This window comes from Acinonyx jubatus, chromosome F2 (genome assembly GCF_027475565.1).
Source record: "Acinonyx jubatus isolate Ajub_Pintada_27869175 chromosome F2, VMU_Ajub_asm_v1.0, whole genome shotgun sequence".
Taxonomy (NCBI): domain Eukaryota; kingdom Metazoa; phylum Chordata; class Mammalia; order Carnivora; family Felidae; genus Acinonyx; species Acinonyx jubatus.
The window spans coordinates 35,611,223-35,629,186 of NC_069394.1; the positions used below are offsets into that span (position 1 = coordinate 35,611,223).

Below are 17,964 nucleotides of genomic sequence, written 5' to 3' on the forward strand. Positions count from 1 at the left end.
TGTTGTAAATAAAGTTTTATTGGAACACGACTACATTCATTCATTTATGTCTTATCTATGGCTACTTTCATAACAGCAGGGTTTAGTACTTGTGACATATGGTATGCCAAATCTAAAATATTTACTATCTAACCCATTGCAGAAAAAGTTTGCAGATCGCTGCTCTACATAATTTCCCTAATATATAAAAGCAAAATAAAATAAAAACACTGATTTTCCCAAATTTGGAGAATTTATCCATTATTTAAAGTAAACAACAGGTATGCACCACAATCTCTTTAAGATGTCCATTCAGAAATATTTCTTTCTCCTACACTGCTGGATGGCCTATAGTGATAATCCAATAACCAATGTTTTGTGTATTTTTTTAATCATCAAAAGCTCTTCACTGGGCCTATTGTTTTCTTAGCTCTTTAATTCAGTAGTCTTTGAAAAGCTGGATGTAAAAATGTGTCAAAGTTCACCTCTTAAAATGACCTACTTACAACATTATGGGGGACCCCTACTTTCTATGTTAAACATTTCAGCAATGTTTAATTTTTTGTAAGTTTTGTAAGGAGAAAGAAATGTGAAGGGCAAAACAATATTCCTCATTTCATGATAAAAACCTTACCCTTAAACTGATAAACTAAGCAAATTCCGGAATATGTGTCTTAGAATTAGGTAGGAAATAAATCATTCAAGACAGAACCAATTTCACTGTCATTTTGCTTAGAAAAAGCAATTTCAGTACAGCCAATGAATCATAAAATTTGAGAGTTGGACAGGATATTAAGAATCACCTAGACCAGCAATTTGCAACTTGTCTAGGGCACAGACTTTGTTTAAAAAAAAAAAAAAAATGAAGAAAGCTGTGAACCCTCTCTCCAGAAAAAAAGCACATATGAACAGAAATAGTTTTGAATCTAATTTTGGGGAGTTCGTGCCCCCTAAGCCTGTCTATTCCTAACATAAGAAAAAAAAAAACACCTTCCTCATTTCACAGCTGAAGACAGGCTGAGAAACTTGCTCACTCCAGTGGACAACAACAGCAGCAGAAAGAGAAGACAGGTCAAGTGACTGATAGGTCAATGTTCTTTTCACCAACCAGACAGCGGACTACATGGTGATTTGGGCTTATAGCATGCAAATTATGCATGTATTTCCACATTTTAGAAGGTTATTTGGAACTCTTATCTTCCCCACCATGCCCCTTCCCCTCATGAACACCACACACCCAAATTCGGACTGGGGAGACCAAACGGGGAGTCTGAGGTTGAAGCAAGATCCTGAAGGATGAGGAGGACATTAGGCGGAAACAGAGAGAACAGAAGAGAGCCACACACATAAAAGCAAAAGGGGCAAGCAATACAGTAGAGGACAAGGTTTAAAGTAAAGGGACCAGCAGATAGAGGGCTCTGACTACCTTCATGAGTAACTTGCGTTTAATTCTGTCAGAAATCACTGGTAAGCTTTCTAAATGGGAGAGAGATTCATTTCTTGCTATTTTCTCCTATCTACAGACATGATCACGACCGAGGTCTTTGAACATCTGGCACCTCTACCTAGAATGTTCTTAATACTCCTTCTTTCCCTGGAAAACTCCTGCTAACTGTCCTTCAAGATGTGGCTCAAATGCCCCTTCCTGCAAGCTTTGGCCCACCGCCCCCCCCGCAACCCGCATCGCACACACAGGCCTGTAGGTCCTCTCAGCTTTCTGTTTATGTATCTCGGTGGCAGGACTCACCACTTACAATTTGTATTACAATTGCCCATCACTACACTTGTCCCCTCCAAGTCTACGGGCCTCTTGTAGGGAGAGGGTGTATCTCATCCCCATCCCTCTCGCATGGCTTGTACACGGAGGGCACCAGAGTGTACGGTACCTGGTAGCTAAATACGTGCAAAGTGGAAGAGAAGGAAGAAGAAAGTGTTGGCAGAAAGCTCACTTATATTTTTATAGTTCAGAACACGAATAAGAGTAAGTTGCAAGGGACAGGACAGGTAGAATAGGATATTCGGCACTTGGCGAGTATGATGAAAGTGTAGTAAGAAAGGTCAGGCAGATCTTTACCCCTCTAGGGTGGGTAGCTGGAGGATGGTTCCATCCTTAGCCACGATAGGAAATAAAAGCAGACCGATGAAAGAAGTGGAGAAGGAAGGAAAGAAAAAAAAAAAGAGAAAGAAGGAAAGACAAAGAGTTCCATGCGAAAGAAGGACAGTTGGAGCCCATGCGTCTAAGCTTTAGAGGATCACCCAAGAGGGGATATGTAACCAAAAGAACAGAGAAAGGGTCCGGGCCTCAGAATGTAGGTCAAGACTGGAAATAGCAATTTAGAAGTCATTGTAATAGAGAAAATAATTTTCTTTTAAAGGTTCAAAAGTATAACGTAGGGAGACATTTCAAGTGTTAGCAGTTCATCAGTTTCTAGGGGCATCTCCCGGGAGCCTACCTTGATGCCTGGTCGTACATGTACTCCTCAGCCCCAACGGAAGCACTCCGGAATTTCTGCAAAATTTACGAGTCATCAAAATTAAAACAAATAGGTAAGTCATCATGCAAAAGAAACAAAAAGTGACAAATGTATCCAAACTGTTAAATCCTCACTTCAGAAAGGAAAGTGACACATTTTTTAGTACTGTGTTTTCAACTACAATGAAAATAGTTGCCATTTGCACACAGAACTCACATATCACCTGCACACTGAGAATTATACTGGACAGAAAGGGTATTTGTGCTTTGCATATTATTCACATGTCCATACTCACACGTCCACAGGTGTTGCAAAAGTGTCTGCAGGTACTGGAACCTGTTTCTTCAAACATATAAAAACATCTCTTCCATTTTCTATCATTGCCAGTGCATATTCCAAAAATCATAAATTCTTTTTTTATTTACTTATTTTAAAAGGGAAGGACTGAGACAGAGAGAGAGAGAGAGCATGAACAGGGAAGGGGCAGGGAGAGAGAGAGAGAGGCAGACACAGATTCCGAAGCAAGCTCCAGCCTCCGAGTTGTCAGCACAGAGCCCAATAAGGGGCTTGAACTCACAAACCGCAAGATCATGACCTGAGCCAAAGTTGGAAGCTTAACTGACTGAGCCAGCCAGGCGTCCCAAATTCTAACATTTTAACCGGCTACCTGTATAAAATTGAGGCAAGTGCCATGTTTTCTGCATCTGCAAAATGCTTATTTACAGTGATTAGACGGATAAATGCGTTAATAGATATAAAGGACTAAGTACAGTACTCGGTACATGGTGAACTCAATATATGTGTATTAAATTCTATTCTATAGTTATCACTTGACCATATTCAGTGCCCTTCTCTAAGATCATCTTTATCACAATATTTTAAGAGTACGTTTTGGAGGGAAACTCTAAAGCCTAGTATTATGCGTGAAGAAGCCTGGATCCAAGGATACCCAGTTGTTATTTAGTGCAAGCTGGAAGCACTTGGTTACATTTTAAAACCTTTTCAAAAGTAGATGTGCAAACACCCCCACTTGATCCTGAAGTGAATATAACAGGATGAAAAAGCACTTGGTTGACCACACACACCTGCTCCTCCCAATGTGACTTTTTTCTAGTGTCTCTTTCAAAACAACAACTTTCCTGCCTCTCTTTTCTCAGCCATAAGCTTCCATTCTTTGACCACAGCTCACCAGTTTCCTTCACAGGAAAGGGTTACTCACAGCTATTTTCCAAACTTTCTTCACGATCCTTAACCACCAACTCTAGAATTCACAATTTATAAGTAAAATATACAGGATACTTCTTTTTATGTTGTCTTATAAATTCCCTGGATCCAAGAAAATGGTTTCTGCCATCAAAGTGCATTTATGTGCATCCTAGGAGCTCGTTGACTGGTTCAGTAATTGTGACAAAGAATCAAAGATACAGATTTGCGTTTCTTTTGCAATCAATCAATGAATCAATCAATCAACAAAGCATTCAATGGGAATCTTCTGGGGCTCCACCGAAAGTTGGTTGAAGAGATGGGCAAATTCACATGAACAACAACCACAACAAATCGAAGTAAAACAGACCAAACGACTAAATGTGAAAGACTATTTTGAATCATCCATCCATCCATCCATCCATCCATCCATCCATCCAGGTGTCCTAGCTGGAAAAGCAAATAATGGGCGTTGCCAGGAAAGGAAGGTCAGCAAGATGACAGGACGATTTCGTAGAAATTGTGGAGACTGTTCTAACCCATGGAAGCTAAGGAGAAGCTGGATCAATTGAAGGAATTGAGAAAAAGTAATCCAGGTGAAAGAAGACCAACATGAGTCAAGACAAAATGATGGCACAAATGTGGTGTGTACATGGGGACAAGGACACGGGCCTGATTTGATTATGAAGGGAGGACCTAAAAATCTAGGTTAAACATTTAGTTTCTCGGGCAACCAGCCATATTTTAAGTACTAAATTGCCATATGTGGCTAGTAGCTACCATAGTAGAGCGAATACAGGAAAATTTCCATCACTGTAGGAAGTTCTATTGGCCAGGGCTGATCTACAAAAAGGTATTTATACTTAGTATAGTTAAGAATTAGAAAATTTTGGAGTAGGAGGGTAGCATGATGAAAAGGGCACTTAAAAAAGGGATAGAGGAAATGCATTTCCAAGGTCTCCTTTGATGGAATATGCAGTAACCCATAACAATACGAATACAACTAATTCTGGTGGACCAGCATTAGTAAACACAGGCCTCAGTGAATTTATTGTTCATGCCGCAGAATTCTGAAACCTGAGGACAGACTAGCCTACTAAAACACATTAAACTTATAAATTCTGTGGTTCTAACCCCTCAGGTGATGTGAGAAGGTGTGATATACTACGACTGTTCAGACTCAAAGGGACTGCATGCTGACTAAAACACAGAATCTTACCCTAATAAGGCACATGTGAACAAGAACTATGAAAAAATAAAGACAGTAAACATGTTGCCAAAATGTCTAAGCTTACAACTTTATCCTTCATTATTTTATATTGTCTTTATAATTAAAAAATTAAATGTGTGGTCCACCTGGAAAACATCATAATCCTTCATGAGACCCGATCACATTGATGGGTCATTACAGCCCTACCTGATTCAGTATGGAGAGTCATACCCAAAATGTTTGGGTCATTCTGGTTACAGATACCAAGTTTCCACAACCGTTTGGAAATCTTTTCACATAATTTGTAGAATGCCCAAAGGCAAGCAGACAGCCAACAACACCGTACTTTACTGTGATTTGATGTGTGCATCTATACATTTCTTAATCATTTGGACTGAGAAAAAGGAGAGTAAAGAAGGTACAGTAACACATATTTTAAAGACGACCCTGAGAGGACTCGAGATATCAGGCAATATTAGAATGTTACATTTAAATTTTGGATATTAGAATTCTACAATTTTTTTAGGTGGGAGGAAGGAGACGTCTGCTTAAGAGTCTACTGGAAAAAGACAAACGATTCGTCAACTGTCAGAAAATCAGATACTTTCTGCCTCCGTGTCTTTGATCAGCCACCAATTTCTTAGGTCTTATCATTCATTTATTCATTTATCCACTCTTTCAATAAAGACTGAGCATCTGCTTCGTGTCAGGCAGTGTGCTAGATGCTATGGGTACCAAAGTGAGCACAAAGAGAAGAGGTGTGTGCTCTCATGAAACTTCCGGTCTACCAGAGGAAACATATGCATTAAAAATACCATTCATTCAAAAAAATCACAAAGTGGTGCCAGCACTCTGGAGAAGAGCAGCAGAGTTGTAGGAGAGCACAGCACGACTGAGAGAGTAAAAAATCAGTCCCACTGACAATCGGCCTTTGTGTACTACTTCTGGTGGCACACGGACAAGACCAACAATGTTTCCAACAGAAGCCCAGAAGACAGGAACACAGCTACGAAAGTGGATCCCACGTCTTCCTTCTAAGGAACTGCTGCTTTCTTAGCAAATGCATCCTCAATCCTGCTTGGCTTATCTCATCTCCTGAACTATGGTTGCCCAATTTCCAGGTTGCCTCAGTGACTTCTCATATCCAGTCCGGAGCTGGCTGTCACCTCCGTAATCCCTCTTTACACTTACCCGGTATAATCCCAAACACTATGAAGACCAACTCCCAAGTCTATGTTACAGAGTTGTTCCTAAGGGTCCCCTGCTGAAGCAGGCTAAATAAATGTAACTTTGATTGCAGATGTGTTCACGGTAGTTGCTGGTAGACTTAGATACAAAGAAAACTGACTCTACTAGAAACTGAAGGAAGAGGGCAGGGAAGGATTTCCTGAGGAAATCACACAGGAGGAAGGGTGTGGGAGGTGGCAAAGAATATTCTAGAACAGTGTTGTCCAAGAGAATTTAGTTTGAAGATGGAAGTCTTCTATATCTGCTTTGTCCAATACAGTAGCCACAAGTCACAGTGAACACTTAAAATGGTAGTTAGTGGGACTGAGAAACTAAATTCTTGATTTTATTTAATTTTCATTGCCACATGTGGCCAGTGGCTATGGCATTACACGGCACACTTCTAGAACATGGAGCAGCATGCACAAAGGTCCTGAGGGAAGAGGAAGTATTTCAGGTTCACAGAACCGAATGGAGCCCACAGCAGAGAGCACAAGGGGGAAAGAGGTAGAAGATGAGGTGGGAAAGGCAGAAGAGAAGCAGAATATGCAATGCCTTGTATACTCGTTAAAGATTTATATCTCAATCTTAAAAGCGATGGGATTTAAGCGGGGAGTGACATAATCAGATAAGCATTTTGAAAACACTATCCCTGGTACAGTGTACAAAAGCAGGCATTATTATAGGCCAGAGAAACTGACAGATTGGGCCAGCATGGTGGAAGCAGAATGGAGAAAAATGGATTTGAGAAATGTTTAGAAACACTGATAGAGTTGATAATGGATGGAGGGGGGGGGGGGCAAAATATCAAGAAATATCCTAGTTTCTTGAGAAACCATGATGGTGGTGCTACCCACTAAGGTGGAAAACACAAGGAAAGACTACAGATCAGATTCAGGATAGATGGAGAGTCGTACGCAGTTAGATATGAAGGTCTAGAGCAAAGAAGACAGACATGAACTGGAGGAAAACATGTGAAAGCCTTTAGAGATACATGACAACTGAAGCTGTGGACATGAAGCCAAGAGCATTTTTTTTTTAATTTTTTTTTTCAACGTTTATTTATTTTTGGGACAGAGAGAGACAGAGCATGAACGGGGAGGGGCAGAGAGAGAGGGAGACACAGAATCGGAAACAGGCTCCAGGCTCCGAGCCATCAGCCCAGAGCCCGACGCGGGGCTCGAACTCCCGGACCACGAGATCGTGACCTGGCTGAAGTCGGACGCTTAACCGACTGCGCCACCCAGGCGCCCCAACCAAGAGCATTTTTAAGAGGAAAGAGTGATCAAAGTATCAAATGGTGCTGCAAAGTACCAGGTGTAACAGACAAGGGCTTCCATGGCCATTGTGTTCGGGAGGTGGGAAGACGACTGCTATCAATCTGAATAACGGGTCATCCAATCACAGCAAATTTGACTACACACAGAGAAACCGAAATCTTCCTAAAGTAGAAAATGTATATGCTAAGCGTTTTCCAAAATGTTGCTTGATGCAGAAACAAATGGATGTAATAAAAGGATAGAAATCTGATGGTACCGTATGCATTATATCAATATGTCTAAAATAAACATAGTAAAACCAAGTGCATTAATCACAAGTGAAACTATGTTCCAATTTAGTACTTGATTCAACATTTTTAAGACTTTTATCCTTAAAAAACATTTTTTTTTATTTGAGTATAGTTGACACACAATGCTAAAGTAGTTTCAGGTGTCCAACATAGTGAGTGAACTTCTCTCTATATTATGCTACGGTCACCACAAGTGTAGCTGCTATCTGTCACCATAGGCTTTTATAGTATCATTGACTGTATTCCTTACGCTGTGCCTTTTATCCCCATGGCTTATTCATTCCATAACTGGAAGCCTGTATCTCCCACTCCCCTTCACCCATTTTGCCCATCTCTCCCACTCTCCTTCCCTCTGGCAACCAACAGTTTGTTCTCTGTATTTATAGATCTAATTCTGCTTTTCGTTTGTTTATTCATTTGTTTTGTTTTTTAGATTCCAAAATGAGTGAAATCATATGGTGTTTGTCGTTCTCAGACTGACTTATTTCACTTAGCATTACACCCCCTAGGTCCATCCAGGTTGTTGCAAATGGCAAGATCGCAACTTTTTTTGTGATGGATTATTACTCCATGGTGTGTGTGTGTGTGTGTGTGTATACAAGATAAACATATCTTTCTCTCTTTCTTTCTTACTAAAGTGTTATTCTTTAAATGTGTGGGAGGAAATGAGCTCCTAGTTAAAATATTAATCATGCTGGGGTGCCTGGGTGGCTCAGTCAGTTAAGCGTCCAACGTCAGCTCAGGCCACGTTCTCGTGGTTCATGAGTTCGAGCCCCACATTGGGCTCTGTGCTGACAGCTCAGAGACTGGAGCCTCCCTCAGATTCTGTGTCTTCCTCTCCCTCTGCCCCCTCTCCTGCTCATGCTCTTTCTCTCTCTCTCTCTCAAAAATAAATAAACATTAAGAAAAAACTGAAAAACAATTAATCCTACTGGACAGGGCTTAGATTCAGGATAACTTCCAGTTATCAGTCTACAGATGAATATAAAATCACTAACTAACCATCGTAGATCTATTGGGTATGACAAATAATCATTCCTTGCTTTCATTTCAGGATTCTCTGCAAACTATGTTAATTTGACAAGTAACATACCAAGGACTGAATTATTAAATACATGGTAGAAATATCTGGTGCTTGCCCATGTATATAGTTCTTCTCATTCCTAAGCACATGGCAGAACTAAACTTCTCAGCCCTCTTGCAGTTAGTTAGTTAAGACCATGTGACTAGTTCTAGCCAATGAAAGATGAACGGGAGTGATGCATGTCACCATCAGGTCATAGTATTTACAAGTCAGTCTGCAATCTTCATGATCTCACTTCCCAAGCAGGGGGGCCCAGAGGCCACATATGAAGACAAGAATGTCATAAGATGGACGGAATCTGGATTCCTGAGTCGTTAATTAGAAAGAGGTCTGCAGACATGTATCAGGATTCTTACTAATAAGAAATAAACTTTTAGTGTATTAAATCACTAAGACTCTGGTGCTCCTTTATTCATACAGGTAGATAGACTCATTTTAACTGACACAAAATTGTAGTACAGAATAAGCAAATTCTTCTTTCCATTTTGATTTTTATTATGACTGTACATATAATTTTTCTGTAAAAACTCTTCTTTCCATGTCTTATAGACCAATAGTAAACTTCTACAGGACAGAAATCAAAGCAGCACCAGTAGAAGTAAATATTTACCAAATGTTCTTACAAAGGGACTGCACAATATAATAGCTAAAATCAATCCATTAAAGAACTTTTTAATGTTACCGCTGTCTTAAAAAGCTCCCAGCCTCAGTTGAGCCAAACGGCTCACTTCTCTGATATCCACCTACACACACATACACACACACATACAGAAGAATCAGTCTCTAATAAGAAATGAAATTTGTAGGGCACCTGGCTCAGGCAATTAAGCATCTGACTCTTGATTTTGGCTCAGGTCATGATCATATTAGTGGGCTGGAGCCCCACATCGGGGCCCTGTGCTGACAGCATGGAGTCTGCTTGGGATTCTCTTTCTCTTTCCCTCTCTGTCTCTGCCCCTCCCCGACTCACATGTGTGCTGTCTCTCAAAACAAATAAACATTTTTAAAAAATAAAATTTGCGGGGCACCTGGGTGGCTCGGTTAAGCAGCCGACTTCAGCTCAGGTCATGATCTTGTGGTTTGTGAGTTCAAGTGCCGCGTCAGGCCCTGTGCTGACAGCTCAGAGCCTGGACCCTACTTTGGATTCTGTGTCTCCCCCTCTCTCTGCCCCTACTGGGCTCATGCTCTGTCTCTCAATAATAAACGTTAGAAAATTAAAAAAAAAAAAAGTAAACCCCCTCTCTTATATGTTATGAATTTCTCAATTAGGTTATATAACATTTTAAATAAATAAAATAAAATAATAAAATAAAATAAAATAAAATAAAATAAAATAAAATAAAATTTGCTAATTCAGCAAGAGTCCCAGACATTTTAATAGTTTTCCTGAAAGAAGTACCAGATTTTAGACAAATTTTTCTTAGTGAAATTTACCTGGTGAAATTACTCACCTAATCTTAGAACCAGTTAGCAATGCCACGACTAAAGATAACAACAGATCCGATTCCATTTAATTTACATCAGATTTAAATACAATATACAACGTAAACACTGATTTCCAAGACTAGGAGGGCAGCTACACCAAATGTCCTGAGAATAGTCTTCACGTTGAGTTTCATGTAAGTTACTTTCTCATTCCCTTCCAAATAAAACCCCAAATACAATAGTTTCCTTTCACAAGCCTCCTTATCTACAACACAAACACAACCGATAACATACACCCCCAAACAGCATCATGGTTCTGTTGACATTGGGCCACCTCCATGGACTCTTATGTGACTAATGGGAGATTTCCACACCCGCTGAGAAAAACCTCAGTGGCAAATTTTTAATGAAAAAGCATGTGCCCGACATTCCCATGTGAAGTAAGCTGCTTTTGTTTTCCTCACTGAAACATCCCAACTGCCTGTGGGCAAATCATAAATATTCAATAATGCCAAAAAGCTTACAAGATCCCTGTTCGGTTAAAAAAAAAAAAAAATGTCTGTTAACTATTTTAAGCAATATGGCCCAGGAAACTATGGAAGCTAACTTCAAGGCATTATTTTTTATTAGAAAGACATTGAAAGTTTGACTATAAAGCTACCAGAACTCAAGAAATATGGTAGCCTCTTAAGGGCAGGGGATTTATCATGTCTCACTCTGCTCTTCCCCGATTTCACACAGTACAGCAGGGACTCAGTGGTGACAGAGGGTCACCAGAGCAACTTGCCCACCTAACTCCCTATCGACACTGCAGAGAGCCAGTCCCTTTGGCTCTTCTGAAAGATAAGATACCGCTAATGACATTGACAGAGGACATGCAATTTTGAAAAAAAAGTTGGGGTGAGTCACTCCCTGTCTTTAGGAATGGAACCACTGAGGGTTGGAAGGCCCCACACAGGTCCTGACGCCTGGCAGCCTGTGATGAGTCCTATTTCTACCACTTACTGCAGTATGACCATGGGCATAGGCAGGCTCCCTGTGCCTCAGTTCACTCACTTGGAAAACAGAGATGACAAAAATAGTACACCCCTCATAGGGTTTGGGTGAGGATTAAATGAGCAGAGCACATAGTAAGTAGGCCCATCAAATGTTTATTATTTTCAAATATTATGATTTAGGGTGCAATCTCAGCCTCAGGTGGTGGCATTTTGTCCCCGCGGCAACTAAACGGGCAGCAGGCTGCAAGCATCTGGCACACTGCCACGACATTGACTCCTCTTTAGGAAATTAGAAACCGTCTGTTTCGCCTTCTGCCACGGTCTTTTATTGTCCTGGGCAGACTGAAAAATGGGAAGCCAATGACCACCATCTCAAACACAGGGGCATGGCTCCTAAATGTTGGAAAAGCTGACCTGAACCAATAGGAAAAAAAAAAATGCATTCAATATCTTGGGTCAAAAATTGGAGAACTAACCCACAATTACACTCATTCTACAAAGATCCCAAGGCAACTAAATGGAGACAAGATGTCTTTTTAACAAATGGTGCTGGAGCAACTGGATAATGATATGGAGAAAAAACAAAAATGGACCTCAACCCTTCCCTACTCCATTACAAAAGTCACCTCAAAAATGGATGATAAACCTATATGTAAAGGTGAATCTATTAAAAACCTAGGGGAAAAAAGCAAAAGAAAATCTTTGTGACATTGGGTCATACCAAGACTCCTTAAAAAGTACATAAAAAGCATAAACTAGAAGAGAAAAAATTGATCAAGATTAAATACTGTTGCTCTTTGAAAGACACGGTTAAAACAACAACAACAACAAAAAAGGCTACCTACCGACTGTAAAACATATAACTGATTTCACATTATTTAAGGAACTCTTAACAATTTAATTAAAAGAAGACAGGTCACTATAAGCTAACTAACTTGGATGTAAATTAAATAAATAAAAATAAAAAATAAAAAGAAGAAGACAGGTAACCCCATTTAAAAATTGGGTGAGGGGAGCCTGGGTGTTTTGGTCAGTTGGGCAGCTGGCTTCAGCTCAGGTCATGATCTCACGGTGCGGGAGTTCGAGCCCTACATGGGGCTCTGTGCTGACAGCTCAGAGCCTGAAGCCTGCTTCGGATTCTGTGTCTCCCTCTCTCTCTACCCCTCCCCTGCTCACACTCTGTCTTTCTGTCTCTCAAAAATAAATAAACATTAAAAAATTTTTAAATAAAAAAAATTGGGCAAAACATTTGAACAGACTTTTCACAAAAGAAGTTGTAAGAATGGGCAAAGAAGCACATGAATGATGTTCAACACCACTAGACATCAGAGAAAAGCAAATTCAAACCACAATGAGACATCATCACATATCCATGAAAATAGCTCATGTTAGAAAGACTGACAATACCAAGTTTGGGCAAGGATGAGGAAAATGGAAACCCTCGTGTACTACTGGTGAGAATGAAAATGGCATGGCCATCCTGTACAGCTGTATCTTATAAAGTTGCACATACATTTACCCCATGACCTAGCAATTCTGGTCCTGGGTATTTACCCAGGAAATGAAAGCATACGTCCACATTAAAGCATATATGTAGGGGCGCCTGGGTGGCTCAGTCGGTTAAGCGTACGACTTTGGCTCCGGTCATGATCTCACGGTCTGTGAGTTCGAGCCCCGCGTCAGGCTCTGGGCTGACAGCTCAGAGCCTGGAGCCTGCTTCGGATTCTGTGTCTCCCTCTCTCTCTGCCCCTCCCCTGCTCATGCTCTGTCTCTCTCTGTCTCAAAAATAAATAAACATAAAAAAAAAAAAAGCATACATGTGAATGTTCACAGCAGCATTACTTACTCATAATAGCCAAAACCAGAAGCGACAAAATATGTCCATTAACTGGTGAACAGATATATCACAAACAAATTGTGATAATATGCTTACCATGGAATACTATTTAGCAAGTAAATAAACGATTAACAAAAGCAACAAAATAGAAGAATCTCAAGTGAAAGAAAAATTGAAACCATAGTGACAGAACGCAGGTTAGTGCTTGCCCAGAGCAAGAGAGAGGAGAAGGTTTCAAATACAGAGGCTCAAGAAAACTTTAAGGGTGAGGGAACTTTCTATGGATTCTGATGTTGATTCTGATACAACTACCACAATTTTCAAGCTGGTGAATTTAATAATTTTTTTTTTTTACATTTATTCATTTTTGAGAGACAAAGAGAGACAGAGCACAAGCAGGGGAGGGGCAGAGAGAGAGGAAGACACATAATCTGAAGCAGGCTCCAGGCTCCAAGCTCAGCACAGAGCCCGACGCGGGGCTCGAACTCACAAACCGCGAGATCGTGACCTGAGATGAAGTTGGACGCTTAACCGACTGAGCCACCCAGGCACCCCTCAAGCTGGTGAATTTAAAACAAATGAGCAAAGAACCTTGTTTCTGTAAGTTCTACAGGCACATGAAAAGAATATGTGGTCTCTACTTGTATAAAATGTACACGCATATACACACTTGATTGCTGATAATACAAATTCTTTCTTGAGTATTCAATCATACTAGGTCTTAAAGAGTCACACTGTTTCAAAAAATGCACAGGCAACATCTTTAGCTACCTTTTGGAAGGTTACAAACTAGATGAGGTCTAGAAAATTATTAAAATACATGTGTCTGGGTGGCTTAGTAGGTTAAACATCTGACTATGGCTCAGTTTGTGATCTCAAAGTTCGTGAGTTCAAGTCCCATGCAAAGCTCTGCTTTGATAGTGCAGAACCTGCTTAGGATTCTCTCTCTCTGCTCCCCTCTCCCACTTATTCTCTCTCTCTCTCTCTCTACCTCTCTCTGTCTTTCAAAATGAAAAATCAAATGAAAACTTTAAGAAAAAACTTTTTGGAGAGGAAGAGAGAGCACACGAGCAGGGGAGGGGCAGAGAGAGGGAGGGAGGGAGGAAGGGGGGGAGGGAGGGAGGGAGGGAGGGAGGGAGGGAGGGAGAGAGGGAGAGGGAGAGGGAGAGGGAGAGAGAGAGAGAGAGAGAGAGAGAGAGAGAGAATCTTAAGCAGAGACTGTCTCAGGGCATGATCTCACCATGACATTGTGACCTGAACGGAAATCAAGTCAGAGGCTTAACTGACGAAGCCACCCAGGCGCCCCTAAAACCTTGTTATACAGATACAAACACATGTTTTGAAAACTCTGAACTCACAGTTTTAATTACTTGATCCCACTCCAAAAGCAAACAGAAACAAAACTAGCTGGCAGTTCTGGGTTGAGGTTCTGGCTGCTGCGGACACAGCCAGGGACTCACCTCTGCGGTTCCGTCCTTGAAGCTCTCGCTATAAGTGCTGTCGGGGGTGCTGCGCTGGTCTTCCTTGAGGTAGGTGCTATGGCTGGCCATGGAGGGCACACCATACTGGGTCTGTTCAAAGATAAGCACACGTTGCTCCTCGCCATCTCCCCGGGAACAGTGCACGGGCGGGGCCATGAACACGGGCGTGAAATCTTCAGCTTTCACCACCGTGATTCCAGACACCGGGATGATGGCCGGGCTCTCGGAGATGTTTGTGCTGTACTGTTCCCGTTTCGAATTCTCCAGGTGGTCTTGATTTAGGGAAAGGTTTACTGGAACAGTCTTTAGGACCTGCACTCGGTTTTCTCCTCCAGTCAGATTACTCTGGACTTCGCTGGTGCCAAGGCAGTTTCTGCATGTTTAAACCCCCCCACCCCCCCCAACATAACAGAATTAGAAAGATCACCATTTTGCGACTCCTAATAAAATAACGGGGGCCAGCAACAACCAGTGGATGTTAATGCCATTAGGGAAAAAGCTGATGGTGAACTTTACAAGGGAATGCAGTGGATCTTCGCATGACTAGAGGTAGGACAGTTGTTCCCGGAACCATGCAAATTACCCCGCCTATAAAGTGCAGTTGGGAAAAGGGGAAGAAAAAAAAAAAAGTTGACCCTGAATTTTGGCAAGGCTTAGATCTAACTCTGTATTTCTCTCAGGAAATACAGAAGGATGGAAGAATAACTTAAACAAAATCAAAAGGAAACAATCATACAAACAGAATGTAACACATCTTACTGACCTGGTTTCTTCAATAAGTTAGAGGCATGAAAAAAAGAAAGGAGGGTGGGAAGCTTGCTCTAGAGTAAGAGATTTGAAAGACATAACAATCAAACAGGATGAGTAGATCTTGTTTGGATCCTGATTTGAAAAGCCAAAGAGGCGTTTTGAGACAATGGGATCTTTGAGGCAATTGACTATGGACCTCAAGTGAGGTGATTATTAAGGAAGTACTGTTCATTTAGTTACGATAATGATTGTGAGATTATGTAATAAAAGTCCTTTTTATTTAGAGACATAAATGAGAAGTAGCTAGAGATGAAATGACATGATGTCAGGAACTTATTTCAAAGACTACTGCAATAAAAAAAGAGAGAGAGAGAAAGAGAAAAGGTAGACATGAAGCAGGTGTAACCAAAAACTACCACTGCTGAACCTGGAGAATGGGGTGGGTATTTGGGGGTTCATTATACTGTCCTCTTTACTCCTGGATATGTTTAAAAACTTTCAAAAGAAAAAGTTATAAAATAGTTTTTTTTAGGGGCACCTGGGTGGCTCAGTCAGTTGAGCGTCCGTCCGGCTTCAGCTCAGGTCATGATCTCACGGTTTGTGAGTTCAAGCCCCATGTTGGGCTCCGTGCTGACATCTTGGAGCCCAGAGCCTGTTTCGGATCCTGTGTCTCCCTCTCTCTGTGCTCCTCCCCTGCTCATGCTCTGTCTCTCTCTCTCTCTCTCAAAACTAAATAAACACTAAAAAAAAAATTTTTTTAAGGTGGGGATGGGACAATAACTTGAAGGGGGGCAGTGGGAAGAATATATTTCACTGTTCTGTGGGCTAACCTCCTTGCAGGAAAGACAAAAGGCAATGAGAATTTATCATTAAAATATTTTCACTAAATGGAGAAACAACACAAGCTCATTGATACCCTTAGCACTGAATTACTTTTGGAGCTTCAGAGAGTGGCGTCACTGGGCTTATGTAAAACAAGCTCTCTCAGATCTCAGACCTCCTGACTGGTACAAAGAGAAAGGAAAGGATTTGGAAATTAGTTCTCACCAGGCTAGGATAAAATACTTTCCATTTATACTACAGAATTCTGGGAGAGAGCAGAAGCAAAGAGAAATTCGTCAATGGAAGAGTATTGTGGATAGCACAGTGATTTTACTAGCAAAGTCCCTGTGGTCAGTAAAATTTGGGGCACCTCTCACTTATAGATTATTCTGAATGATATGGAGGAAAAAAACACATATTTTGTATGGAGCTCTATCTCCAATGTCTGTGTTTTGTTTTGTTTTGTTTCTAACTAGCGTGTGTGTGTATATGTGTGTATGTGTGTGTGCTTTAAATTAGTTAGCCCACTAGTGTGGGCTAACTGGCATCTCTCATAGAGAGAAAACTATTTGAATAAAATTGCTTCTTCCCAGAATTGACCTCTCCTGGCCCCTCTGAGCTTGCCTAGCTCTCCAGCAGGACTGTGCATTTTTGGCTTTGATTTCTCAGACAAAACCTCAAAGTGAATGAAGCTTGAGGAAAGAATGGCTCCGACATGAATAAAGACACCAGAAAAGTACCTAAACTTTTCTGAGTCTGTCACAAATCTGTAGAAATCATTCCAGAAAGTAATTCTTTAAAGAATAAAATTGCAAGGCTACATTCTGGCTTTGACCTGCTTTCATGGTCAGAGCAATACAGTGAATCTGCATATAAGACACGGTGAAATTTACAAATTACGTTTAATCTGAGTCCAATTAGCTAGATGATGCCAAACCCAGACCACCCGTTTATGTCAGCATTTCCTAATACTCCATTGTTTAGAATATTGCATGGAATGTTAACAGATGGTCCTCAAAGACAGGAGTCTGTGATAAAATCAGTATTCAAAAAAACAAAAAACAAAAACAAAAACTGCCATAACAAACCCAGCCTGGGTGGGTCACAAACATCATGAACACAGAAAAGGCTCCCAGGCATTCCTTCGCCTGTTTCATTATAACCCGGAATTTCCCAAACTAATTTTACCCCAGACTCTTTTGTGGAGGATTAACTAGTAATACATGTGGATAACGTCCTGTGAGTTGGATGTACAAGGGCTGGTTGGTCTACACTGATTAGCTACCAAAGCAAGTGTCCAGTTTCTACTCTTCTGGACTTTTATAAGCACACACCTACTGCCTTCGCCAACAGATTCAAAGCTAACCAACTCCTCTGCGCTTAGAGTCCATTTCAAGCTAAATTTGTTAATTCTCTAATCCACGCAAGACACACGAATCCCAAACAAGAGACACAAGTCAAAATATTTGGGACATTCTTATAAGCCAACACAGCGAACTATAGAGTCGTATACACCTATATTGTAAATAAATATAAATAAACCTATATTATAAACTATAAACCTAGTTGAACCATCGATATTACCACACGATGAGGAAATAATAGACACAGCATCATCCTAGAATGTGTAACTGCCTCTGCAGAACAGCAGTAGTTTTAGAAGCTAGAGAACTTCAGAAAAACATCCAAAAAATGGCTGATTATAGCAAAGTAAGAATTATCGTGAGCTACTGGCTCACCCGCAATAGAATTTAAAGTTAAACCAAATATTGCAATAGGAGGAAAAAAACGCAAGGCTACAAATGGTACATTAAATATGCATTTAAAAAAATCTGGGTCATGCCAGACTTTCAGTTATTTTTCCAAGTACCAACTTCTATATACAGACAGTTATAATGACACCA

The 17,964-nt window shown here is 40.7% G+C and overlaps 1 protein-coding gene across 4 annotated transcripts in view; it reads right to left on the minus strand.

The window, feature by feature from the left end:
- Window positions 1-17,964, minus strand: part of GRHL2 (grainyhead like transcription factor 2) — a 171,369-nt gene that overhangs the window by 93,855 nt on the left and 59,550 nt on the right. For all 4 annotated transcript variants that reach the window (XM_053208642.1, XM_015078007.3, XM_027064114.2 and 1 more), the window contains exons 4-5: window positions 14,468-14,861; window positions 2,433-2,488 (exon numbers count right to left, since the gene is read on the minus strand). In XM_053208642.1, the coding sequence (XP_053064617.1) occupies window positions 2,433-2,488; window positions 14,468-14,861 (450 nt within the window). The remainder of the gene's footprint in view (window positions 1-2,432; window positions 2,489-14,467; window positions 14,862-17,964) is intronic.